The 24,447-nt window shown below is 58.7% G+C and overlaps 8 protein-coding genes across 9 annotated transcripts; 7 read left to right on the top strand and 1 right to left on the bottom strand.

Moving 5' to 3' along the window:
• The first annotated feature begins 1,576 nt into the window (after positions 1–1,576).
• On the top strand, positions 1,577–4,875 carry SDRG_13354 (hypothetical protein). The gene is made up of 2 exons (XM_008619436.1): positions 1,577–1,681; positions 1,780–4,875. Exons 1-2 carry the CDS (start codon positions 1,592–1,594, stop codon positions 4,822–4,824), a joined length of 3,135 nt encoding a protein of 1,044 aa, XP_008617658.1. The 5' UTR covers positions 1,577–1,591; the 3' UTR covers positions 4,825–4,875.
• A 1,752-nt stretch (positions 4,876–6,627) lies between these two features.
• Positions 6,628–9,010, top strand: SDRG_13355. Of its 2 annotated transcripts, XM_008619438.1 has the most exons (9): positions 6,628–7,005; positions 7,062–7,250; positions 7,299–7,854; positions 7,896–8,016; positions 8,061–8,173; positions 8,229–8,321; positions 8,361–8,441; positions 8,485–8,526; positions 8,670–9,010. In XM_008619438.1, exons 1-9 carry the CDS (start codon positions 6,641–6,643, stop codon positions 8,766–8,768), a joined length of 1,659 nt encoding a protein of 552 aa, XP_008617660.1. In that variant the 5' UTR covers positions 6,628–6,640; the 3' UTR covers positions 8,769–9,010. The 2 variants fall into 2 exon arrangements, with proteins under 2 accessions (XP_008617660.1, XP_008617659.1); XM_008619437.1 differs by having other exon boundaries at positions 6,641–7,005; positions 7,077–7,250; positions 8,361–8,526; positions 8,670–8,882.
• Positions 9,011–9,441: 431 nt separating this feature from the next.
• On the top strand, positions 9,442–10,523 carry SDRG_13356 (CAMK/CAMKL protein kinase). The gene has a single exon (XM_008619439.1). The coding sequence runs from the start codon at positions 9,535–9,537 to the stop codon at positions 10,423–10,425; it is 891 nt and encodes a 296-aa protein (XP_008617661.1). The 5' UTR covers positions 9,442–9,534; the 3' UTR covers positions 10,426–10,523.
• A 1,545-nt stretch (positions 10,524–12,068) lies between these two features.
• Positions 12,069–13,365, top strand: SDRG_13357 (serine/threonine protein kinase). Its single transcript, XM_008619440.1, has 4 exons — positions 12,069–12,299; positions 12,348–12,588; positions 12,634–12,894; positions 12,941–13,365. Exons 1-4 carry the CDS (start codon positions 12,150–12,152, stop codon positions 13,246–13,248), a joined length of 960 nt encoding a protein of 319 aa, XP_008617662.1. The 5' UTR covers positions 12,069–12,149; the 3' UTR covers positions 13,249–13,365.
• A 2,033-nt stretch (positions 13,366–15,398) lies between these two features.
• Positions 15,399–16,423, top strand: SDRG_13358 (CAMK protein kinase). Its single transcript, XM_008619441.1, has one exon. It carries the CDS (start codon positions 15,430–15,432, stop codon positions 16,369–16,371), a length of 942 nt encoding a protein of 313 aa, XP_008617663.1. The 5' UTR covers positions 15,399–15,429; the 3' UTR covers positions 16,372–16,423.
• Positions 16,424–16,996: 573 nt separating this feature from the next.
• SDRG_13359 (CAMK protein kinase) lies at positions 16,997–18,202 on the top strand. Its single transcript, XM_008619442.1, has 4 exons — positions 16,997–17,666; positions 17,711–17,851; positions 17,897–17,956; positions 18,006–18,202. Exons 1-4 carry the CDS (start codon positions 17,022–17,024, stop codon positions 18,120–18,122), a joined length of 963 nt encoding a protein of 320 aa, XP_008617664.1. The 5' UTR covers positions 16,997–17,021; the 3' UTR covers positions 18,123–18,202.
• Positions 18,203–18,272: 70 nt separating this feature from the next.
• On the bottom strand, positions 18,273–19,336 carry SDRG_13360 (hypothetical protein). The gene has a single exon (XM_008619443.1). It carries the CDS (start codon positions 19,174–19,176, stop codon positions 18,658–18,660), a length of 519 nt encoding a protein of 172 aa, XP_008617665.1. The 5' UTR covers positions 19,177–19,336; the 3' UTR covers positions 18,273–18,657.
• Positions 19,337–19,484: 148 nt separating this feature from the next.
• Positions 19,485–24,378, top strand: SDRG_13361 (hypothetical protein). Its single transcript, XM_008619444.1, has 25 exons — positions 19,485–19,745; positions 19,801–20,162; positions 20,225–20,329; positions 20,380–20,478; positions 20,530–20,616; positions 20,664–20,786; positions 20,830–20,928; positions 20,980–21,078; positions 21,133–21,314; positions 21,363–21,471; positions 21,518–21,661; positions 21,720–21,801; positions 21,869–22,004; positions 22,049–22,126; positions 22,176–22,262; positions 22,316–22,419; positions 22,468–22,679; positions 22,749–22,893; positions 22,953–23,149; positions 23,197–23,261; positions 23,323–23,434; positions 23,486–23,612; positions 23,658–23,848; positions 23,895–24,094; positions 24,167–24,378. Exons 2-25 carry the CDS (start codon positions 20,073–20,075, stop codon positions 24,213–24,215), a joined length of 2,922 nt encoding a protein of 973 aa, XP_008617666.1. The 5' UTR covers positions 19,485–19,745; positions 19,801–20,072; the 3' UTR covers positions 24,216–24,378.
• The last annotated feature ends 69 nt before the right edge of the window (positions 24,379–24,447 follow it).

Genomic DNA, 24,447 nt, shown 5'->3' on the forward strand with positions numbered 1-24,447 from the left:
TGTGCTATAGCTCAACATAGTACAACTACGACAAGCCCGCTTTGCATCAAGGGGCATGATCACCGTTGGCGGGCTCGATCGCTCATTGCATGCTGCAACCTGGTAGCATCCATGCTGCGGCCCCGAGAGTAACCAGTCGAAGCCGAGCCCTTCCGCGCGATGGCGGCCATACCGTCGACCCATGATTGAGATTCCAGCTCTTGGCAGCATCGGCCATGCATATAGGCGACTGCGCCCGGCGCTCAAGAGAACAACAGAGGTTCCCGGCTCACGAGTGTGGGCCGTGCCGCGCGGCCGCCGAGGCTGTCCTTCGTGCCGTGCACCGTGCCGCCTGCGATACTTGGCCGATTTCACCGCTTTCTTCGAGCTCGCGTCGCGCGGGTGCTTCCAGAGCTACGTCGATAGAGGACTGGCACCTGTGCCGGAGATGCCTCGCGCTCAACACATCGTGGATGCAGCAGTTGCCTCGAGGGCGACGACGGGTTCGTCCGGTCTTGATCTTTTTGGCCCGTGCCTTGTGACAAGGACTTCCTCGCCAACTTCAACGCGCCAACTTCAAGTTCCAGCCTTCGAACTTCGGATGTCCCTGCCAATCGCAGGTGATGGGAATCTTTGATTGGCGACTTTTAGCCAATCAAAAATGGTGAATCTGGACGGTCACATGTGATTGGCGCCACGGCGGCCGCGGCCGTGATTGCCCAATTCGATGTGGCGCCAAACGAACCAAAGTGAACGAGCGCCTGTTTGTGCAGTCGTCGCTGCAGTCAGTAGATGCAGTACCCAGCGATATACCCACAACGTCTACCTACATGCAATAGGAAAAGGGCAACATTTGCATATCTGGCACCTCGCAGGCAATGACCACAGCTCGACTGCTTGGTGCCAGGAACGGATGCCCCTGCCGTCTACACGGTACAAACCATGAAGTCGCTCCCCATCGTCCAGCGTTGCACGGCAGTCGGCGTCCCTTCGTTTCAGCCACATTGGCTTGAAGTTGGCCACGCATTGCAAATATCAAGTTTCACAGGTTGGACAAACGATCCAATCACGCTTCAGAAAACGCGCGGTGTAATGGCTCGAGACCAAGTGACGAGCGAAGATTTCAGCGTCACATGTCCCTCGGCACCCATGGCGCCTCCACGTAGCGTCTCACGCATCGGGTCCCTTTTCAACCGTGCACGTCGCTTCGCCTGTTTCTGCGCCGCTGCCAGCCACTGCACCGACGTCCTGCACCGACGACTAGGAGACTCCTACTAACTAACTAATTGCCACTGCAGTCTCGGCCGCGTCTCGATCGGGAGCCCATGCGACGACCCAGGTTGAACCTGGCGCATGCACCTGTTGACAGTGACACAGTCGTTTACGAGGGCAGCTCCAAAGCCCGAAACGCAACTTCGAACTTCGTTCTCGCATCTGATTGGCCAAAAAGATACCGGCCGCGGGCCAAACGGTCGCGAGGGGTCGTTTTTAATACGAAATCTTTTTGATAGCTTGACATTTGTATGGAAAGGAATTAAAATAGCGTCCAGCGCAACGAGGGGCGTGGAGGAAAAAGCCCAAGTCACTTTTTGTTTGGCTCCAAGAACCGAAGATGTTGCAGCGCATCTCGACCAAGACGCCCGCGGCCTCGCTCCGCTCGCTCGTCGCGCCCGCCAGCGCGGCCCGCCCGTTCTCGTCGGCGGTATGTACAGCGCCAAGATGACGGCGCGAGGCAGGAGCATGGAGCTTGCATCGCGCTGCGTCGATCGATGGGCAGCATGATGCTCATGGCAGCTGTAGGCGGAATCCAAGGACGACTTGACCGAGTCACTGCAGTCGCTTCAGAAGGAGACCGCGGCCAAGACGGTCCCGTGGTTCCTCGAGAACATGCCGGCGGCCTACTTCCGCGCCATCACGAAGGAAGACCGCCTGCACCACTTGAACGCGATCACGTCGCTCGTGAACGCGCAGCAGCCCGAGATCCTCTTGAGCTCGCCGGACAAGAAGGTCTACTCGTACATCCGCACGGGCGAGCAGTACCCGGGCTTGCTCTCCAAGATCATTGAGCAGCTCCCGAACGACCCGTCGGTCGGCCAGCTCGCGCGCGTCAAGATCTTTTCGTCGCTCGACGACACGTTGGCGCTCGACGTGTTCCGCTTCGGTCGCCAGGAGCCGTTCCGCAACGCGACGCCCGAGGAGAAGGCGGCGCTCTCGTCGCTCCAGGCCTTCTGCAAGGAGATCCAGGACGGCAAGCACAAGGGCGACGAAGGTATCCCCGCGGCTGCCCACTACTTTGAGCCCGCTGCCGTCGAAGAGTTTGCCTCGATGTGCAACACCATGTACATCCAGTACAGCAACCCGCGCCGCCTTGCGTCGCAGATTGCGCTCTTCAACCGCGTCCGTGGCACGGAAGGCGTCGTCGTCGACGTCGAGCACGGCTGGGAGCACAAGGACAAGGAGAACAAGCTCGCGGGTGGCCAGGTGCCCCAGACGATGCTCACGATGGCGTGCTCGAACGTGCTCACCAAGCACACGCTCCAGCGTGCGGCCACGTACTTGAGCTTGAAGAACCTCAACATTCGCCGCGCCCACTTGGACGTCGTCGACGACCGCAAGTCGGGCAACGGCACGGTCTCGATGGTCCGCATCCTTGTCTCGCCCAGCGAAGAGGACCACCGCGCCAACGTCAAGCTCGACTGGAAGGAGATCGCGGCCGACCTCAAGTACCTCAAGTGGCTCGACGACCGCCCGCTCAACATGGCGCTCAAGCACAAGAACGTCTCGATCTCGCATGCCGAGATCATTACGACGTACGCCCACATGCTCCACGGTATGCTCGCCAAGGTCGACCCGTACGCCTACTCGCTCCCGCGCATCCTCGAGGTGCTCAACCAGCCGCAGCACGTCGGTCTCGCCGCGCAGATCGCCGACCTCTTCCTCGAGCGCTTCGACCCGAACGCCCCGAAGAAGATGTCGTCGGACGAGTTCAACGCGCGCCGCGAGGCCATCAAGATTGATATCCGCCGCAACGTCGAGGCCGAAGACACGATCCGCCTCCTCAACACGATGGTCGACGCCGTGGGCGCCACGCTCCGCACGAACCGCTACGTCAAGCACCGGTATGCGCTTGCGCTCCGCATGGACCCGTCGGTCCTCGGCTACGGTACCGTCGGCAAGGAGTCGCCGTACGGTGTCTTCTTCATCAACGGCCGCAAGTTCAAGGGCTTCCACGTCCGCTTCCGCGACATTGCCCGCGGTGGTCTCCGCGTCGTCTCGCCGCCGTCGGCTGATGCGCATGCGCTCGAGAGCGCGCGCCAGTACAACGAAGCGTACAACCTCGCTTTCGCCCAGCAGCTCAAGAACAAGGACATCCCCGAAGGTGGCTCCAAGGCCGTCGTGCTCGTCGAACCGCATGTGTACAACGACCCGGTGACCAAGAACTTCATCATCCGCAAGAGCGTCAAGGCCTTCTCGGATGCGCTCCTCGATCTCAACACGACGGACGAGGCGGTCAAGAGCCAGGTGGTCGACTTCTACGGCAAGGACGAGCTCATCTACCTCGGCCCTGATGAGAACATCATCCCGGACGACATTACGTGGATGACCAAGCGCGCTGCGTACCGTGGGTACCCGATCCCGCGTGCGTTCATCTCGTCCAAGCCCGACGTCGGTATCAACCACAAGGTGTACGGTGTCACGTCGGAGGGCGTTGCTGTCTTTGCCGACGTGGCGCTTCGCTCGCAGAACATTGACCCGAAGAAGCAGCCGTTCACGGTCAAGATCACGGGCGGCACGGACGGTGATGTGGCTGGCAACATCATCAAGATCCTCGCCCGCGACTACGGCACCAACTTCCGCGTCGTCGGTATCTGCGACGGCACGGCGACGGTCGAGTCGCCGGAAGGCATTGACATGGACGAGCTCCTCCGCCTCGTCGACGAGTCGCTGCCGCTCTCCAAGTTTGATGCGTCCAAGAAGGGCGACGTCATCCTTGCGGACACGCCGGAAGGCATCCGTGCGCGCAACTCGCTCCACAACCGCGTCAAGTCGGACCTCTTCATCCCTGCCGGTGGTCGCCCCAACACGATCAACGAGCACAACTGGCGCGAGTACCTCGACCCGGCGACCGGCAAGGCGTCGTCGCCGTTGATTGTTGAGGGCGCCAACCTCTTTACGACGCCGGAAGCTCGCCAGGCGCTCTTTGACAACGCCGGTGTTGTCATTGTCAAGGACTCGTCGGCCAACAAGTGCGGTGTCATTTGCTCGTCGTACGAGATTGTCTCGTCGATGCTCCTCGAGCCCCAGGAGTTCCTCGACATCAAGGACGAGCTCGTCGACGATGTCGTCAAGAAGCTGCGTCAGCTCGCACTCGTCGAAGCCGAGCTGCTCTTCCGCGAGTACAAGCAAAACCCGAACGCCGCGCTCCCGCCGTCGTCGGAGCGCATCTCGCGCGCGATCACGCGCCTCCACGACTCGATCTTGGCCAACTTTGACAACATCGCCGAGGACAACCGCGAGCTCCTCGACTCGCTCATCGCCGAGCACTTGCCGGCCAAGCTCCGCGCGGTCGCCCTCGACCGCGTCAACGCCCAGGTGCCGCTTGCGTACATCAAGTGCATCGTCGCCGCCGGTCTTGCCAGCAAGATTGTGTACCGCGAAGGCCTCCAGTACGTCGAGACGCTTCCGGAGAGCAACCTCGCCAACATTGCCGTCTCGTACCTCAAGCAGGAGAAGAAGGTGCAGGCGCTTGTCGGCGAGCTCGGCGCGTCCAACCTCGCCCACCGCGAAGAGATGGCCGACCTCCTCATCCGTGGCGGTGTCCGCGCCGGTGTCGCGACCTTGTAAGGTCGCCTTTGGAAATTACGACGCTTAGTAATATATGGATATATAGGTTTCTTTTCCTTAGTCTTGACCTTGCAGGAACCGGCTAGGAGCGGTGGGTGGGAACACAGTGACCCACGGGCCGCAGCTCGAGCTTGAGCTTGAGCCAACGGGCTACCGGCTGGCACATGTAGACACACAACCCAGGGACCGATGCCCTTGGCTCTTGGCCGTGGGAGGTGTGCGACGAGCAGCCACACGTCAAAGCTCCTGCTGCCCGGCAGGCTACGGAGCGACTCTATGCTACAGGAGTGGACGACGCGGTGGAGGTGGTCGTAGATCTTGAGAGGTGCTGCAAAGGGTGGTTGAATGCTGAAAGATTCGTACTTTGACCCACTGCTTTAAACGGGAAGGAAGGTCCCGAGGACGGTTGCTGTTTGGTGTCAAGAACCTCCTTCCGATGCTAACACAAAGGGACAACGCCCCTCCTGCATATAGGAGTCCAGGGCACAAGGCCGTCGACTAGGAGTGATTTGCATGGTGGTGGCGACTTGATAGATTGATACAAAAGAAGATTCCAGACGGTTTCGGAATGACGTGGCAGTTGCTCCGGCCTGCAATGGAATGCAAGCAACGACCTGCAAAGAAAGCATCCTCTTGGTGTAGCATGGGAATTGCATCGCTGCCATGACGATGCTGGCTGTACATCCGTGACTCCAGGAGGTCATATATATGTATATATACATTTGTGCGGCCCATCGAGCCTTGCCTCTTTCTTTGGTGCTCGATGCTGGGACCAAACCGTATAATCGAATACAATCAAGCAGATAGAAGAAATCCAACAGAGCGGATAGCCGCACTGGATAGAAGCTCACGATACATGCACAAGCCCATGTTGGCACCACAACCCGGGCAAGACACAACCTTTGACACAAGTATATGATTTTTATCTGTCGACATTCGTAGGGGTGGGCCGCTGGCTCGAGTCGTTGTCCGCTTCGGGTACTTGGTCGAGAAGCTGACCTTACCAGAGTTCGTTGGCAACGGAAGAGGCACGGACCTTGATGTATGAGGCAAGTCGATGCGCTCGATTGCTCCAGCCGACAGCTCTGATTGCCTCCCATGACGCACGCACAAGAGGTTCGGAAAAGGACGGACGTCGACAGGCACAACTGGCCCCACCGAGGATTACAGTGTATTGCAGATCCTCAGACACTGTATGGGACGCAAATCGAACGCCAGTGATAGCAGGTGCGACGGCTGCGTCGCCTGATAACGACCGGTGGTTGGCGCCAAGAAACCATGGAAGCGTGCAAGATGGAAGAGGAAGGTGCCACCGTGCGACGTCGACCACATAAAACTCGAATTTCAGAAACAAGCTACTCCGCGATGCTATCGTATATCATGCAGGCTACTCGACGTTCGAAGAAGAAGCAGCCTTCGATGAATCACTGGTGGGAAGAATCGCTGGTCCGCAGCCGCTGCACCTTCCACTGTTTCGTACAAGCAGTGGATGCCAGCGATTTCTGAACTTTTGCCGAGTAAAATCGTGGTCGCAAACCAACGGCCACGAGCGTGTGCAGTCATTATTGTTGGGTGATAATCGACTGGCGCCGTCGTCCACGACATGTGGGCTTCTTCAAGCTTTGCCGTCGGCACCCATCGGGCCAGCGATGTGGACCCTGGTTGTCGCACGCCACAACCCGCAATGGCCATGGACTGCACCTAACGTTTCATTGGTGGACATGCAGGACACGCGCGCTTTTGATTGGTGGTCATGACACATACGTCGACCAATCAGAAACGGCGAATGAAAATAGATCCATAGCAGTTTGCCGAAATGGCCTGGTGCAGCCGGACCGCGCGGTCGACGGGCCCGACCGGCGCAAGCACCGCAGCCACGGTCGGGCCGGGCAGCTACAGCGCGAGCTCGACGTCGTACCAGCCCAAGCCCAGCTTTGCCGCCTTTGGCTCGTCCGGCGCGAAACAAGCGGCAACCGAGCTGCTCTTGCGCACGCCCGGGCCGGGCGCATACGAGAACGACCGCATTGCGCATGTGCTTGCGATTGCCGAGACGAAGAGCTCGTTCTTCAAGTCGACGTCCGAGCGCAGCACGGCCAAGCTCGGCCTCGCGAGCACGCCTGGTCCTGGCAGCTACAAGGGCGCCGAAGTGAGCTTCACTGCCGGAAAGCGCACCAAGCCGCTGTACGTTCTACACTACTTTAGAGATGCATGGCGTGATGCTGGAGCGGATTGACTAGATCGCCTTCTCGTAGACGCCGGTCGAGCTCGACGGGCGCGTACCCGGACCACGTCGCCAAGTCGGGCAAGGTCAAGTGGGTCCGCGTGCCCACCGCGCCGTCAATTCCCAACATTGGGCAGAGCTTTGGCTACGAAGAAGGTCCGAAAGGGCAAATGATTGCTCAGAAACCTGCGCACTTGGGCCACTCGTACGCGATCGTTTCGCTTGTACACGGCTCACACTTTGTCGTACGTAGCGGTCGCGCCGAAGACCTCACGGGCCCCGGCGAGTACGACCCGCTCGACGCTATCCACCGCTTGGACCGACCAAAGGGCACCAACTTTGCAAAGTCGCGCACCGTGCGGGACAAGCCGATCAAGAAGGACGCACCGGGGCCTGGCGCCTACGACCCGGACATGACACCACTCACCTTTGCCAAGCCAAGCGCTGTCTTCAAGTCGAACTTGACGCGGGAAAAGGCGGCGCGACCTGTGCGCGATGCGACGCCGATCCCCGGCCCCGGTGCATACAAGCAACCGGTGGGCATCAAACCCGCACGAAAGCCCGAGCATCTACAGTTCTTTGGGAGCACGTCGTCGCGCTTCGAGTCGGAGAAGCTGATGGCGCACCCGTCGCCTGCGTACACGCCCGAGCCACGCCCGACGCTCACGCACAATGGCCCGGCGCGCCACGCTGCACCGTTCGCATCAACGCAAGAGCGGTTCGAAACGACCTTGACCAAGGAGCACTTTGACGTTGGGCCCGGCTCATACGAAGCGTCGTCGATCGTCAAGGAGCTTTCGCACAAAACGGTAGCACGTTTGTTGATGGCGGGTTGGAACTCGCGCGTTAGAGTGGACGGGCGGGCGTGTTTGGTACCACCACGCGGCGGTTTGAGGCGCCAAAGTCGAGCTCCGATGCCCTGCTTGAAAAGATCCTCGAGCACAGTGCCGGGCCTGTCAGCAGCAACCAAGGTACTTGTCGCTCAACGAGGCGTGCGAAGATTCGTGTGGCGCAGAGTCGACGTCCCCCGACAACCACGCCAAGAAGAAGACATCGAGCTTCGCGTCGGGCACGGCCCGCTTCGCCGGCGGGAAGAAGGATGCGGCTCCGTGCGTCGGCGATTATGAGGTGCGCATCGTCTAGCGTGATCGAGCCAACGATGGCATATCGCATTATTGCGCAGATATCCATGTCCTGGGACAAGCCGGGCGGCCGGTCGACGTTCGCCTCGCATTTGACGCGCGATGTCTCGCAAAAGGACAAGCTCGCAATCCCGGTACAACTCCTTTCTTAGTCGTCGCTCAAGGGTAAATAGGGCCCCGGCGCGTACTCGACGCCCGACGTCGCCACGCTCCAAAAACCACAGAACCGACGTGGTGACGTGTTCGTCTCGACGGTTCACACTGTGTACGCCATCTTGTTCTACCAGGATGCATTAGGAGCCGCGTTTCAAGAAGACGCTTACGCCGCTCGCCAATGTGGTAAGCTCTTTTGCATCATCTTTTCATTTTTTATATTTTTGCACTTTGCATTTTCGTGCAATTTGGGTGTCGTACACACGTCGAATGATGTTCGTCGGCCATCATCGCGACAATGAATGTAAGCGTGATGCTTGGTCTTGTAGGGCCCCGGCGCGTACAACCCCGACACGATCGAGTCGGACTGGAATCGCCCGACGTACAACATTACGATTGCCACCGAGATGGAACGACGCTTGGCCTAAGACCAAGATTCCAAGCTCGCACCCGATGCATTGGTGCGCCCGCCCATGTACTCGACAAATAGAGCAGCGTCAACGTCCACCCTAAAGTGTGTGTGCATGTTTCCTTCTTGGCGCGCAGCTGAAGCGTTCCGGCGTTCCCAGAAGAAATCTGACATTCGCAACCAGAAAACCAGAGATGAACGTTGTCGTCGACGCGGCCCGCCGCGGTGCGCAAGTCCAAAACTTGGCGTCGTAATCGAGCATATCGCAGCGTCAACTGCAACGGGCTGTCCTGTTCTGTCCAGTCCGCGCGGTTCCGCGACCGAGAGTTGCACCGAGGGAATCCACCCAAGTTTCAAAATTTGTTTTCGGTCCCACGTTGGCGCCATGGCGGTCGCCAGCACGACGTGCCACACGGGTCAGCGCACGCCACCGGCCTCCTATCCCGCACACCGCAAGGCATACGTACATACAATAAATAGCATATTGAGAGAGCGCTTGGATGTCCGTCGGGCTCTGCTTCAAGTCGCGCAACAGGACATGGCCTGGCACCAGTTGGCGTGCGTCCAGTACATTCTGTCCGAGCAAGAAGGGAATTGCCCTGTCCACCGCCACCTCGGGTACAGTGGGACCTGTTGCACTGAGCGCCTGCGAAAAACGCAGGATGGGCTTGTGCAAGACAGTGGTCGTCGCAATCCATACACTGTATTCTCCGCCACCATCAATTATTCTGGTGTTGGATCCAGTATTTCAGTTTTCAATTTCACTTGTCGAGCACATTTCAACGATGAGTTCGATGGACCGCTTCATTGTTCAGCGCGAGATCGCGTCGGTCGCGTCCGGCAAGGTGCTTCTCTGCACCGACAAGATGACGCAGAAGGACGTCGTTGTCAAGCGCATTCGCCACACGTCGGGCCCCGAGAAGGCGATTCACCGCCACTTGAGCAAGCTCGGCGGCCACGAGCATGTGCTCCAGCTCCTCGGCGACTTTACCGAGGCTGGCTACGACCACTTTGTGCTCGAACACTGCCCGAAGGGCGAGCTCTTTGACCTTGTCTCGCGCGCTTCGCGTCTCGAAGCGCCGATCGCGCTCCACTACTTTGAGCAAATCGTCGCCGGCGTCGCGTTCATCCACCGTCGCGGCTACGCGCACATGGACCTCTCGCTCGAGAACGTGCTTGTCGACGCGCAGGGCGCCATGAAGGTCATCGACTTTGGCCTCGCGGTCGCCATCGACCGCCCGCAGCGCAACGCGGTCGGCAAGTACTTTTACATGGCGCCGGAAATGTTCACGGGCGCCACCTACGACGCCGCAGCGGCCGACATCTGGTCGCTCGGCATCATGCTATTCATCATGCTCACGGGCAACCCGCCGTTCTCGCAGGCTGTGCCCTCGGACGCGGTCTTTGAGTATGTCGCCAACTATGGTCTGCGCGCGATTGCGACATCGTGGAAGGTCGACCACTTGATCCCGGCCGCGACCATGGACCTCCTCGAACAAATGCTCTCGATCGACCCGGCGGGCCGCCCGCGCATCGACGACATCCTTGCGGCGGTCACGCCCGTCGTCGAGACCAAGCCGCACAAGGCGGAGAAGGCGGCCAAGCACAACCACGTCCGCGCGTTCCTTAAGAACGTCTTTTCGCACTCGTCCAAGAAGGTGGCCGTGTGGCAATGAGCTGCGCGCCTTTTAGGATTCTTATTTATCGAGCATTAGTCTTATTCTAGTTATTATCTATCCATCGAATTGTTTTCAAGTACATGAATGGTGTTGTCCCGGAGCCGCAGCAGTGGCCGTGAGCAGTGGCCGTGAGCAGTGGCCGTGGCACCTAATGCATCGCAACCGAGCTGGCGGCGTCGGCTCGAAGCGACACGCACGACGAGGTGGACAGGATGGCGGCGTCGCAGATGTGCGCGACGAACGAACCGCGATGTCCGATGAACTTCATCACGCGACCGCACGCTGTTTCGTTATCTCGCGGGACATGTGCACGGAGCGCCCGTCGCCCGCGTTGACGCAGCAAGCGCTTCGCGTCAACACATCTTGGCGTCAACACAGAGTCTGGTGCCAGAGATTCTGGGTTAGCCACTGGTTCAACCGCTGGATGCGCATCCACTGGAAAGGCCGAAACCATCGAACGTCTCAGTCGGAGGAGAATCTGGGCGGGTTGATAGCTCCTTCAATCCCAGAAGCTTCGCAGCCGTGCGTTCGACATAGATGGGCCACGCAGTTGCGGCTCAGATTCGCCAAATCGTAGTCGATGCCGTCAACTAACTACGAGTCGACACACTGCGGATGACGCGATGGATGACGACGTCCCGCAGCTGTTGATTGCGCCTCGACGATTGCGCGCGCTCGATCACGCCATGATGCGCCTGCGGAATCGCAACGGCCCTTTGCGTAATCGCGTTAAACTCGAGTCCAAGAGGAGGCTAAAGACAAATGTTGGTCGTTGTAGTACGCAACAATGACCTCTGAAACGCCGGTCCCAACCAAGATTTGATTCCCTTGGTTCCTACGGCAGGACGCACGGCAATCATGTATGCGCCAGCGTATACGTGCGTGCAAGCATGACGCGAGTGCGTTCGCCAGTCGGCCGTCGGACGCACGAGCACTGGCTTGCACCGCGGTGTAATGACCGGTGGCGGTTTTGTGCCAAGGTACGGTCAACGACATCGATCTCAGTCGCGTGCGCGCGTCAACCCAGCGTCGCAAGATCCGCACGTGAGCTCAAAGCACAATGCGTTTTACGTCACGTCTCGTCAACGTTGGGACTCCCACAGGACCAGGAGGCAGCCTCGACCCGGCCTGGTTACGGAGATAAGTCAACAATGTATAGATGCAATTGATATGGTACTGTCCGTCGTCCAGTAGAGATCGCGTACAAGGTTACATCTACCGCTCTCGAACCTGAGTCGTTCGCGCCGTTCGTTTAGGGAGCGTGAACGAATGTTATCGCACCGCGGGATCTTGCTTGCATCCCAGGTGGCATCCGCCGTCCGCCAACGCTACGTATCGCAAGCCTCGTGGCTTCGAGTCCCGCTGGCGCTTCGATTCCGCCGACAATACATACTATGCTATATACGTGTGCTTTGTGTCTATGCATCGTGCTTGGTGCTTGGTCCTTTGCGTCATCGCACTGCAGGCATCAGTCGCGCTTCGCGTCGAATCATTGGACCAACATTCGGAATGACCTGGGTTAAACCCATGCGACGTTAAACGCTGAGTCCGAGCTTGGAGGTCGCGTTGCATTGGTCCGTTGGCGGCGTCTAAATATACGCGCCAATCAGCGCAAAGTATCAAAAATAGATCGACCAATCGCCGTGTTGGATGCGTTGGCCCAAGCCACCCAATGGCATCGAAGCCGGACGCCACGGTCGCATTCCACAAGAAGCCGACGCATGGACAAGTACGTCAACCGCCGCCTGCTCGCGCCCGCGCTCTTCGGCGACGTGCTCCTGTGCACGGACGCCATGACGCACCGGGACGTGGTCGTCAAGGCCATGGATCTCGACCGCGCCGCCGCCCACGCCACAACCGACGGCCTCCCGGTATGCTCCGACATCGATGCTGGCGACGTGCTCACCGCGTGATGCTAGGTGCACGAAGACATCACGATGGAGAAGCGCGTCTACACGCAGATGCAGCTCCACGGTGGCCACGCCAACATCCTCCGGCTCCTTGCGTGTTTTGAGGCCGACGGCCGAGACCATTTCGTGCTCGAGTATGCGAGCCGCGGCGACCTCTTCTCGCAGCTTCGAACGCAGCAGCGCTTCCGCGCCTATGAAGCGCGTGCGTACTTTGGCAACATTACCGCCGGCCTCGCTTTTCTCCACGACCGTACGTTGTGTGGCACGTTGCATTCAACACTCACCGCGTGACTAGATGGCTTTGCGCACGGCGACCTCTCGCTCGAGAATGTGGTCGTGACGGCCGACAACACTTGCAAGCTCATGGACTTTGGCCTGGCGTCGGCGCTCGCTGACGGGCCACGGACCGTCGCCGTCGGCAAGTACTTTTACATGGCCCCCGAAGTGTTTCTCGGCCAGCCGTACGACGCGGCGACGGCCGACATGTGGTCGCTGGGCATGCTTCTTTTGATCATGCTCACGGGCATGCCTCCGTTTGGCAGAGCCAATTGCACTGGTACGAGAATCGACTCGAAATCTACGTGGTCTCAGACTTGTACTAGATCCCGTCTTTCTGGCGTACCAGACGCACGGCATCCGGACCATTCTCAAGGGCTGGAAGGTGCTGGCGTATTTTTCGAGTGACGCGATCGACCTGATTGAACACCTCCTCGTCGAAGACCCTGCGAAGCGCTTTAGCATGAAGCAAGTGCTGTCGCATCCGTTCTTGGCGCGCCCGTCGTCGCCCGCGTCGCCGACCCAAGACCGCATCAAGAAGCGCGTGCGCGTTCAAAACTTTTTCCGGCGTCTCTTTGGTGGCAAGCGTGGCACGTCGTCGCTCGATCTGCTCGCCAATAGCCAGTGGCACTAGACCAAGGTCGTCCAACCTTCTTTTTATTTATCAAATGTAATTCTCGTTTATATAAGTTCATGGGCCAGAGAGATGAGCTCTCCGTCCAACGTTCCGATGCCCCAATATGGAGGCAGCCCAGAGGCCCAGAGGGTCCACGGCTTTGATTGGTGGTCACCGCCGACGCGGCAAGCGAGCTCGAGCTCGTGCCCAAAGTCGTCTCGCGCGTCGACCTCTCGATGCGGTACGAATTCAAGCAGCGCGGCCTCTCTGGACGATCTCCACGACTCCGCCAACGTTGCCGAAATACGACATGCTGAAGCTGTCGAGGACGTGGGAGCCCGGCAACTCATCGATTGATCTCCCCAGTCTTTGCCACGGTTTGAATGTGTGGGAATAGGGGAAGAAGAGAGCGCACATGTTCCTGAAACACTTTCGAACAAAGCACATATCTTACGTCATGTGATTGGCCCCTGGACTGTCGAAACGTGTCGTTCTCAACTGGCCACGACGCGCCGCCACGTGGCGAGATCATACCTCGGGAGCGAGCGGAAGACGATGGCTCGTCTTTTCAAAGGCCGCGCTCAGTGCTGAACTCCACAAGGCAGCGCGAACCGCAAACACATGACAAGTGCTATACTCTACTAGCTAATAGACGAGTGTTTAGCATGAGCTAGCCAGAAACAACCACTGTCCTTCGCTCCAAGTTCTACGGTGGACACACGTTCTATATATAGTCGGACCGTTACGTGTCCACAGCATCTGTCTTGATGGACATATCGACACGTAGATCCGAGAGCGCCATGCACATGTACCTTGAGAGCGGCACAACATAATCTCGAATCCAATTTCTTATATCCTGTCAAGGGACTAGGCAGCTACGACCAGGACAATGACATTTTTGCGGTCGTGTGCGACGACGCCTCCTCGGGGATCCTGGACGCCGGCACTTCTCTCGAAGCAAAGACGCTGCGATCGGTGCAAGAGAATGTACCTCCTTTCCATTCAACCCGATGCAGCAAACTCCTGCCGATGCTCATCCTGCTCCGCATGTGTATGTACTGTATGTTGAACTACCTTGCACCTCGTCTTCGTGCCACCGACGACCAACTTCATAGTCAACGACCAGTGGCGGCGCCGTTGCCAACACGCGATGGGTCACAACCTTTCTCTCGCCTTCTGCAAGTAGCCCGGGCGAACATCACTCGTTTACACGATGGTCCAGAGGCCGAGACAGCCTCACGATCTCCGTCTGGTTGCCTTGGCGGAGTTCTCGCCCAACGCAGCAAGATACTACGTCCAGCAACCGCCCAACCACGTACACGTAGAGTACTGTGTACGAGGAGAAATCGGCCTTGCCTTCGCTTCAGCCGGCAGAGACTGCGGCTACTGCGGCACGTTGAAGTTGCGGGAGGGCGTTGCAGGCTCTTCATGAATATATTCTGGCCTTGCAATACCAAGCCCCATGTAATAAAACGCACGAGGGCGTCATGGAAAATATATCCTGTACAATATTACCTGGCAACTCAAGTCGATCGACCCATTTGGCATTTGGGACCAGCGCACGAATGCGCGCCAAAAATGTGGGGCATCTGGAATGCCACATGGCGCGCTTGTGGCCCAAAGATACGCTACCCCGGGGCACGAGGTGGCCAAAGCCACGGCATGGCCCCGTCGCTACCGAGGCTAGACGCACGCAACTTGGAACGCACCTGCGGGCGACCTTTGCCGGCACGACGCTGCAGCTGCTGCAATTGGAACATGCCATCGAACGCTGACATCTGTCCGGAATGATATACACCGTTGATGCGCAGCAAGCCCTGCGCAGCGTGGACCCTGCACACGAGGTCATGCTGCAGGCACGTCGGTCCAGGACGACCCGCTTGCTGCAACGTTTAGCGTTGATGCGGTATAGCATCGACGCGCCAGGACCACCGGCGTGTGGAGTAGGGTGCATGCACTCTTCTGGGCGGCGCCTCCAATCGTTGCAACAACCTCGGCGCGATCATACCCTGCAACTGCAACCCAACTTGCGTGCTTTTAGCCTTTTACAAACCAAACCCCGGGGCATCTGGTGAGGCCAGTGCGCGAATGACCGCGACGTGTCATAAACACGCGACACTGGGATTATAGCCAATGGCCTTGCAGCGTCAAAAAATTTGGCTGCGATCGGCGGCGCAAGCTCATTCATCAATCGTCGCCATGGACAAGTACGTAGTGCTTCGCGACGGCAGCCTCGCGACCTGCAGCGAGAAGAAGTCGGGTCTGCGCGTCGCCATGCGGCGGCTACCTGCCCACAAGGCGCACAAGGCCACGCCCCGCAGCGTCCTGCCCACCGAGAACGCCGAGATGGAGCGCCGCGTGAGCCGCGCGCTGAGCGCCAAGGGCGGCCACATGCACGTGCTCAAGCTCCTCCGCGACTTTCAGGAGAACGACATGGAGCACTTGGTCTATGAGCACTGCGGCGCCGGCTCGGTCTTTGACGTCCTGTGCACGTCTGCGACGAAGCGCTTTAGCCCCGCACGGACCATGGGCTTGTTTAGCCAAATCGTCGACGGCGTCGCGTTCATGCACAAGCGCGGGTTCGCGCACTGCGACCTCTCGCTCGAGACAGTGCTCGTGACGGACAATGGCACGTGCAAGCTCGGGTTCTTTGGCCTGGCTGCCGACGTCGGCAAGCTCTTAACACAAGCAGTCGGCAAATACATTTACATGGCGCCCGAAATGTACAAGGAAGCGACGCTGTTCGAGCCGTCGTCGACCGACGTCTGGGCGCTCGGTATCATGCTCTTTATCATGCTCACGGGCGTCGCGCCGTTCCGCCAAGCGCGGCGTCTCGACGATCGGTACGAGTGCCTCCTGACGTCAGGCGTCAACGGCCTCGCGTCGCTGCTCCGCGTCGACCATTTGATCTCGACACAAGCCATGGACTTGCTCTCGATGCTCCTCGTGCCGTCGCCTTTGGAGCGGGCGTCGATCGTCGACGTGGCCAACCACCCGTACGTGGTCGGGGACCGGCAGCCGAGTAGCAAGCAGCGCAGCTTCTTCCAGAAGGTGCTCACGCCACTTCGGCTACCCACGCGCCGGCAAAGCGTCGAATGTGGCGACCGGCAGCGCGCGTTCACGATCCCCCACCGCCTCTAAGCCCTCTGTAACATTGTACTATTTATCACTAATACTGGATGCCCATCTTCGCATCAACATCCTCTCGTTGTGTTACTATCGCCTGGCGTGGTCTGAAGGCCGTGACCATGTCGTGGCTGTGCAACCGCCAGCTGCAGCGTGCAAGCTACTTCGCGGCTACTCGGTACCAACGCTGTTGCAACGACCGAAGCAACGCGCCGCCGTCGTCCGACCTCGCCACGTAATGCACCGCCTCGATGCGCCGGCAAGCTTCGTTGACCGCCATCGACGACAGTACCGAGGTGAGGTGGCGTGCGACGACCTCAACTAGGAGGTCGGAGCTCGAGGAGCGGACTGCGAAATGCACTTAGTGCCTGAGTGTCTCGAACTTTGTCGCGGTGGATGTCGCTGTCATGGGCCTCCGTCATGGGCCTCGGTCATGGGCTCTGTGAATTCTTGCTCACGTCCATACAAAGTGCAGGATGACGTCCTCGCCAAGGTAGAGGTCCCGACCGGCGGCGTCATCGCGCCTCTGCAATGCGACTCACGCTACGGCGCCACGTGGGTGCATACAAACTTTCATATACATCACATAACACCACCATTACAGCTGCCTCGTATGCCAGTTGGGCTGCATGCCATTCACCAAAAGTGCACCAATTCTCTTCGCCATGGACGCGTACGTGGTCGACAAGGTGCTCGCGAAAGCGCTGTACGGCGACGTTGTCCTCGCGACCGAGGTGGGCAGTGACCGGCGCGTGGCCATCAAGCGCATGCAGCTTGTGGCGGCGACGCGCCGGCTCTCGCTCGACGGCGGCGTCCCGATCGCCGAGGACATCACGATGGAGAAGACGGTCAACGACGCGCTCTCGGTATCGCCGCGCCACCCCAACATCATGGCCATGCTGCACTCGTTCGAACAAGACGGCTACATGCACTTTGTGTTCGAGTACTGTGCGCAAGGCGAGCTCTTTACGCACCCACTGCCGTCGCCGGCGCCGGTAGCGGCCTCGTACTTTCGCCAGATCGCAAATGCCATTGGGTTCATGCACGCCCGTGGCTTTGCCCATCGCGACGTCTCGCTCGAGAACGTGCTCATGGATGGCCCTGTGCCCAAGGTCTGCGACTTTGGCCTCGCGACGCATGTCCATCTCCGCGTCGCGCAGGCGGTCGGGAAGACATTTTACATGGCGCCCGAGATGTACACCAAAAAGCCGTACGACCCCGCGGCCGCCGACGTGTGGGCGCTGGGCATTCTCTTGCTCATTCTGCTCACGGGCGCGCCGCCGTTCGCGCGGGCCAACGACACCGACAAGGTTCATTTCTCCTCCATTGGACAATCGTTGACGGACGTTTGTAGGTCTTTGCCTACGTCAAGTCGCATGGGATCACGACGGTGCTTCGGGCGTGGAAGCTTGTGCACTTGGTGCCGGCGCCGGCGCTCGACTTGCTCGAGCGCATGCTGGTCGCGGACCCAAGTATGCGCATCACGATGGACCAGGTACGGCGATTTTGAAAGTGCAATCTGAAAATGACTTGGGGTTAGGTGCTGGCCCACCCGTTTGTGAAGGACCCAAAGGCCTCGACGCGCCCCCGCAAGCGTGTGGTACACCTCGTGCTCTGCATGTAGGCGTTGAGTCTGATGCCGCCTCTAGATTCTGCGCCGCTGGCTCAGTGTGCTTCGACGACGCATGGCCGAGTTTCTCAAAAACGTCTTTCCGTCCGTGCACGCCACTACGACACTCGCAGCGTCGCGCCGCAACGCGCTGTAGCTGCTACACGGCGTCGACGATTGTACCCTAAGTTTAAACCTCTTTTTTAATGCTACTTATTTCTCAACTTTCACAGACAATTTTGTGCATTTGTCATTTCGTCGGTCAAAGCTAGCATCACGTCACGGCAGCAGACCCGTCGAGCAGAGATCGAGCACAGAACGACAGTGGAATTATTACACGTAGAGACGTGTTGGCGGTGTTCTTGTACTAGTGTTATGTTCCATAGTGTCTTGACAATTTTGTGCATTTCGATGAAAAGGACCGCAAGAGAAACAGGCAGGCAGCGGACTCATGGGCCCGCGACGGGTCGATCGCTTGAAATGCCATGCCGCCTGTCCGTGGGTGGGCTCACTGACGCCTGTGCGGGACGGTGGACGTCGCCGAGCTGAGATGAACGAGGTCGAAGGCTGCGTGGGAGGATGGAAAACGGGCAAATAATATATTAGTTGGAGGTGGCGTCGCGATCGCAAGCGACGTGGTGTGGCAATGGCCGACGCGGGTGGATCGAGTCGCTTAAATAACACACGCCCGGTCACTGGACAATTGAGAAGAGCGCGCTCTCGCCGACAAGCTCGAGCATCCCGAGCTCCGAGACAGCGTAGGCCTTGATGAAGTAGCCGCCTTGGATGGGCATGCCCCAATGTACGCGTTTCCACTCAAAGCGACCGGTGTCTGCAGGCGCGTGCTCGGCGATAGTCGTGGGCACGTCCCACGCCTGGTTGCACACTTCGAGGCGCAGCACGCTGGCTTCGAACGTCGGGTCGACCGTAGTCCAGACAACGTCGGCGGCTTGGCCGCGACACCAGTCGATTGGCGTCGAGATCGTGAGTGCGCTGGGCTTCTCGTCCTTGTCGGCGGCGGCGGCGGCCGTGGTACGATGCATGCTATCGTGATCGTGCGCATGGTGGTGGTGGTGGTTATGCTGGACGCTCTCGAGCGAGAAGACAGCGTCCCAGGTCGACGCGCGCGACCGCGACGAGATGGCCGAGCGCACCGAATGGGCCGACCAGTAGTCGCCGCCCGGGTACGTCTGCGTCATCGCGGGGTCCATGCTGCTGCGACCGCGGGGTGGCAGGAGAAGTGGGCAGAGGAATAAATAATTCGATGTGCGTCACAAAGCCGTTCACTGGGAACGGGCTTGCCTCTGTCTTTTGATAATCGAGATCAAAAGAGAGAGGTTTTGACACAGGCCCGTTCGCGACATACACAACCGGTCAGTGGCGTCAATGCTGGCTGCTGCGCACATGTCGCCGTTAGGTGGTCGGCGCGCGCCACCTGGTACTGAGGACGATCGCCCAAGTTCAAGGTGACGCCAGGCCCGACCAAGACGGTATGCATTCGCCAACATGTTCATTGCCACGAGCGTTGGGACAGCACCCAGTTATAGCGGTACACAAGAGGAGCTGGTTCTTCGAAGCGAGGTCGTCAGTGAAGAAGCCAGCACGTCGATCTGGCCCGTTTACAGTATTGGCCGACGCCACGGCCCGCAAAGAAGAGGCGCCGGCAACGCCACTCACTGACGCCAGCTACGGTCGACTGCGAAAAATGAGCCTTCGTCGCAGCAACCGATAGCGGCATGATGGTCGTCGGTCGAAGGGACATGCGCAATGCACTTTGCAGGCAAAATCGACCTTGTACACTGTATGGTGTTGCGACGTCGCCTTGTACTGTGTAGTGTGAGTGCCATGTCAGATCCAATGCAATGGTCAGCGGTGGTCGACGCACGCCAGGCGCCTTGTTGGGTGCCACAAGGGGAAATCGTAAGAAACGCTGGGCCGACCACCGAGACGAGAGAGCGACTTGCAGGTCACGTGTCCATCCTGAAGCTCAACGAATTACAAACAATTGGGCATCGATTGTTGTGAAGGAATTTTCTTTATAGCCAATCCGTGCAACGGAAAGCGCCAGCACGACATACGATTGGCCACAGCGAAAAAGGCAAAAAGTATGACCAGCGTCGCCGAACTCGCGTGGCGCCAGGACTGGGACGCCGTGCGACGCAGCGTCGAGGCCGGCGCCGACGTCAACGCACCCTTTGTACGTACATGAGCATGCGCAAGAGGACGCGGTGGCGGCTCATGCGTGGCTTGTGCTCCTAGTTTGGCAAGACGGCGCTGCAGTGGGCTGCGTACCATGGGGACAACACGACGCTTGCCGCGCTCGCCGGCGCCCCCGCGATTGAGATCGACGCGCGCGACCTCGAGGTACACATGCGCCGCTGCGTTGCAAGCGATGTAAATGCGATGAGGGATAGAATGCATGCACGGCGCTGCACTGGGCTGTGCTCAAGTCCAACCTCGAAGCCGTCCATGTGCTCCTCGCCGCCCATGCCAACGCGCACGCCGTGACGCAGGTGCGTGGCCTTAGCGTATAGCGATTGTGCACAGTGACGCATGGTACGTAGGACGGACAAACGCCACTGCAGCTCGCGATTGCAACCAACGCGCACGCCATCGCCGACCGGCTCCAAGACGCCATGAACATGCCACCGGTACTACCTCCTCTCGTGGTCCTGGATACAGCAACCGTGGATGGTAGGTCAAGGAGGAACTTGATGGAAAAGGCGGCGCGCGGCTCAGCTTTATCCGCACGGGCGACGTCGCCCGCGTCCACGCATGGCTCGCGCAGGCTGCCGACACTGTCATCGAAAGCCGCGATGACGTACACACAGCGCATACGACTATGTTCTTAGCGCAACGCGTAGAGCGACAAGACACCGCTGATGCTCGCGGCCGCCGGCGGGCACCACACGATCGTCGAACTCCTTTTGGAACGGGGCCCAGACGTCGACGCCACCGACGCGGTAGGTGCATGCAAACTGGCGTCGCTGTGGTCACATGGCAATGACGCTTAGATGGGCAGGACCGCCCTCATGTATGCTGCGCTGAGCGGCCACCCCATCATCCTGGACATGCTCCTGGGCCACTTTGCCGATATGGATGTGGTTGACAATGTACACTCTACGATCCATCTCGGTTCAATGAGGACATGCATGGGCTGACTGTAGGACGGCGCCTCGGTGCAGCTGCTCTTGCATGCGCAGCTCTCGGACAAGAGCCACTCGGCGTCGGAGCTCGCACGCTTCCAACGCTGCCTTGCGACGCTGCAAAAAGAGGCCCAGTACCGGGAGACGTCGACCGCCTACCGCATGAAGGTCCGCGCGTCGATTCTCAAACGCATGGAGCAAGGGTTGTGTTTGCCGAATCTTTGTTGGCTGCTGCTCATGCGCCAAGGTAGGTTTGATGCAACTGTCTTCAAGATGGCCGTGCACTGCGACCCGTCGCTCGGTCGGTGGTGCCTCAACCACGCCCTCATTGTGGACCGCCACGCCTTGAGCTTTCACGAGGTCTCCGTGTATACATTGTCATATTGTACGCAACGTTTTGCACTAGCTCGAAAAAATCTATGGTACCCGGGGGGTCAAGAAAAGCCCGCTGTACACGCTGCTACACTTGCCGAGCGACGAAGCGTACGAAGCACAACGCATTTGCTTGGATCACCTCGTCATGCGGCGCGTGCTCGACCTCAAGTGGGAGGTACGACAACTCGACTGTGATCGTGTTGATGCTCGACGCAACGACGTTATGTAACTAGTTGTTTGGCCAACGAATGTTCATCGAACGTGTCCTCATGTACGGGCTCTTTGTGACGACCATGACCATCTCTGCCTCTCTCGGTATGTTGTTTCATCCAAGCATTTCTCTTTGATGGCGATCAGCTACTAATACTGTACGGGCAACTAGACGACTCGAACCGAAAGCAGCCCGACGTGATCCTGTCATTCTCCGCCGTCAATTGGGCTGTCGTCGTGCTCTTCCTTGTGTGCGGTTGGCTCGGCGCCCAGGCCCTCCGCCCGTCGATGCTCTGGCGCCTCGCCCGGTCCATCAACTCGTGCTCGGTAGTGCCTTATCTCCTTGGCTTAGGTACTTTGTCGACGGTCGCTGCACAGCGTACGACGGCCTTGTGCAAGTGACTGCGTCCGACAAGCGCAAAGCGAAGTGGTCGGCCGCGTGTCTATATGGTTGGGATCGAATGGCATCTTGCTCGTAGGCTCATTCTTGCCTTGACGGTCAGTATCGCTATAGCTGGCTGTGTGCCGGCGTGCTGGCTCCTCCTCAGCATCAACCTCGACGACTGGTACAGTACATGGTGCTCAAGGACAATGTTGACATTGTCGTGTGCATGCTTAGGTTCTTGCCGTTCAAGATCGTCAACCTCGCGCTCCTCTTTTGCACGGCCTTGTACTTTCTCAGCACCGAGCTCCGCGAGCTGCGCGGCGACACGGCCGCCCTGCGTACGCCATGCTTGAAGGATAGAAGGATGGAGAAGCTGTCTTTTGTAGTCGACCCAACGGACAAGAGCAAGCGCGTGCGCTGGTCGTCGTCGACGTACCTCACGTCGTTCGTCAACTGGTACCGCCTTTTGGTCTACTTGATCATCGCGATTGGCTACGTGCCGTGGGAAATTGGCGCCTACGGTGTCGTGGTGCCGACGTTTTGGCACATTTGCCTCGGCACGTTCTTATCGCTCTCGCTTTGGGTGCTCTCGCTCGAGGTATCCACCTATCCACTCAACTATCCAATCGAGATATACGATCGAGATATCCATGAGATTTGCGCGTAGTTTTTGCAAGTGCATCCCACGACGGGCTACCTCTTGCCCATGATCCAAGGTCTCCTCGTCGACGTTGGCAACTTTATCTTGCTCTACGGCGTCTTGCAGTGGGGGCTTTCATGTGCCTACCTCCACATAGTGCAGCACGACGCAGGTAATGTTGCTTTTTTTGTTGTATTTTGTATGAAAATATGGACAATATTGTCTTTATAGACGCCACGGGGTTTGGCATTTGGTTTCGCGCGTTTACGTTTGCGTACTTTGCGCTCTTTGGGGAATTTCGCCTTGATGAAAACTTCAAGTCGGACGACAGCGTGCTCTTGACGTACTTCCGCATCCTCGCGCAGGTCCAAGCGGCGATCGCGTCCGTCTTGCTCATGAACATGCTCATCGCGATGATGAACAAGCGCGTATCGCTCGATTCGCATCCTTCCTGCCTTCGTAATGCGTCATGTAGGTGCTGGAAGGGCTCGAGAAGGCCAAGATCCAAGCGCTTGCCAGCTACGCCAAGTGCATCCTTCGGTACTTTGTTCTACTAGTCGATACGTCGAGAAGGATATACTAACCATGGTGACATCTGTAGGCTGGAAATGGCCATGTCGCCGTCGACGCAAGCCAAGGTCATGCACCTCGCCGACGTCGACGGGCACGAGTGCTTGAACCCTCTCTTCTTTACGCCGCTGGCCCGAACCGAGGTCCGCACTTATATACGATGACGTGCGGACCTCATGACGGTGGCGTACTAGGTGGCGCTGAGTCCCGACGATTTGGTGACGATCGACACGCTCAAGACGCACCAGCTGTCGTGGCGGCGGGTCCTCGAGAGTCTCCAGTCGCTGCTGCTCGAGCAGCTCGAGCCAACACATCTCTTTGGTAGGAGAAATGATCATCGGTGAGGTATACTATGACGCGGTGTAGAGACGTGCGAGCAGCTACTGACGACGCAGTTTAGCCTTTTTATGCACAAGCCGCATGTGAATCTGCTCAGCGCGCCGAGCCTCTTGGCGCAGCTGGTCACGTCGCTCGCGACGATCCTCTCGACCGTCGACGGGTTGCGTCCACACCAGGTGGCACACCTCGAGCAGCACGTCTGGCCCGCGTTTCATGCTGTAAACCTGCGACGGCTATGAGCGCGACTGACGACTTGCGTTCTAGAAGGGAGCGCAGCTGGCGGCGACGGCCCGCGACGCCTTGAACTACGAGGCGGCGACTGGCCACACGGCCGTGGAGCGGCAGCTGCGCGCGATGGACGAGCGCCATCAGCGGCAGCTCGAGGCGCAGCAAGCTGTCTTTGCGGAACAGCTCGAGACGCAGCGGCTGGCGACCGACGCACAGCTGATGGCGATGGAGAGACGGTAAGAAGACGCGGGGCATTCCCTCAGTCCGCTCATCCATGCGCTTTGATCGTATCTCTGCACCCATACTAGGCTGGCGACGCTCATCCAGAGTTTGCGTCCGTCCGGCGGCGCGCCATGACTTGCCCCGGCCTTTCTGCGAGCGGCGATGAAACACTATTTCATGATAGCAATACACATGATATCGTGTGCGGTCCAACCGATCGATGTAGTGTGAGAGAACGTGAAATGGTGTACGCCGGAATCTCCTGTGGAAGCGTATTAAAAAGTAATAGCATTTTATTCGTGTCTACTGTTGACCTAATGTTTGTATGTAATAAATTGATACAGCAGAAATACAATAAACGAATTGA

Source organism: Saprolegnia diclina (genome assembly GCF_000281045.1).
Source record: "Saprolegnia diclina VS20 unplaced genomic scaffold supercont1.59, whole genome shotgun sequence".
Classification (NCBI taxonomy): domain Eukaryota; phylum Oomycota; class Saprolegniomycetes; order Saprolegniales; family Saprolegniaceae; genus Saprolegnia; species Saprolegnia diclina.

Bases quoted from the DNA above. Each gene is read 5' to 3' on its own strand.
- SDRG_13357 (XM_008619440.1), top strand. From the start codon at position 12,150: ATGGACAAGTACGTCAACCGCCGCCTGCTCGCGCCCGCGCTCTTCGGC. The intron at 12,589-12,633 runs GTACGTTGTGTG...CCGCGTGACTAG, and splicing joins CCTCGCTTTTCTCCACGACC to ATGGCTTTGCGCACGGCGAC. The intron at 12,895-12,940 runs GTACGAGAATCG...GACTTGTACTAG, and splicing joins TGGCAGAGCCAATTGCACTG to ATCCCGTCTTTCTGGCGTAC.
- SDRG_13361 (XM_008619444.1), top strand. From the start codon at position 20,073: ATGACCAGCGTCGCCGAACTCGCGTGGCGCCAGGACTGGGACGCCGTG. The intron at 21,315-21,362 runs GTTGTGTTTGCC...GCGCCAAGGTAG, and splicing joins CTCAAACGCATGGAGCAAGG to GTTTGATGCAACTGTCTTCA. The intron at 24,095-24,166 runs GTAAGAAGACGC...CACCCATACTAG, and splicing joins CTGATGGCGATGGAGAGACG to GCTGGCGACGCTCATCCAGA.
- SDRG_13354 (XM_008619436.1), top strand. From the start codon at position 1,592: ATGTTGCAGCGCATCTCGACCAAGACGCCCGCGGCCTCGCTCCGCTCG. The intron at 1,682-1,779 runs GTATGTACAGCG...TGGCAGCTGTAG, and splicing joins CCCGCCCGTTCTCGTCGGCG to GCGGAATCCAAGGACGACTT.
- SDRG_13358 (XM_008619441.1), top strand. From the start codon at position 15,430: ATGGACAAGTACGTAGTGCTTCGCGACGGCAGCCTCGCGACCTGCAGC.
- SDRG_13356 (XM_008619439.1), top strand. From the start codon at position 9,535: ATGAGTTCGATGGACCGCTTCATTGTTCAGCGCGAGATCGCGTCGGTC.
- SDRG_13355 (XM_008619437.1), top strand. From the start codon at position 6,641: ATGGCCTGGTGCAGCCGGACCGCGCGGTCGACGGGCCCGACCGGCGCA. The intron at 7,251-7,298 runs GTACGCGATCGT...TGTCGTACGTAG, and splicing joins CCTGCGCACTTGGGCCACTC to CGGTCGCGCCGAAGACCTCA. The intron at 8,017-8,060 runs GTACTTGTCGCT...CGTGTGGCGCAG, and splicing joins GCCTGTCAGCAGCAACCAAG to AGTCGACGTCCCCCGACAAC.
- SDRG_13359 (XM_008619442.1), top strand. From the start codon at position 17,022: ATGGACGCGTACGTGGTCGACAAGGTGCTCGCGAAAGCGCTGTACGGC. The intron at 17,667-17,710 runs GTTCATTTCTCC...GGACGTTTGTAG, and splicing joins GGGCCAACGACACCGACAAG to GTCTTTGCCTACGTCAAGTC. The intron at 17,957-18,005 runs GTACACCTCGTG...TGCCGCCTCTAG, and splicing joins CGCGCCCCCGCAAGCGTGTG to ATTCTGCGCCGCTGGCTCAG.
- SDRG_13360 (XM_008619443.1), bottom strand. From the start codon at position 19,176: ATGGACCCCGCGATGACGCAGACGTACCCGGGCGGCGACTACTGGTCG.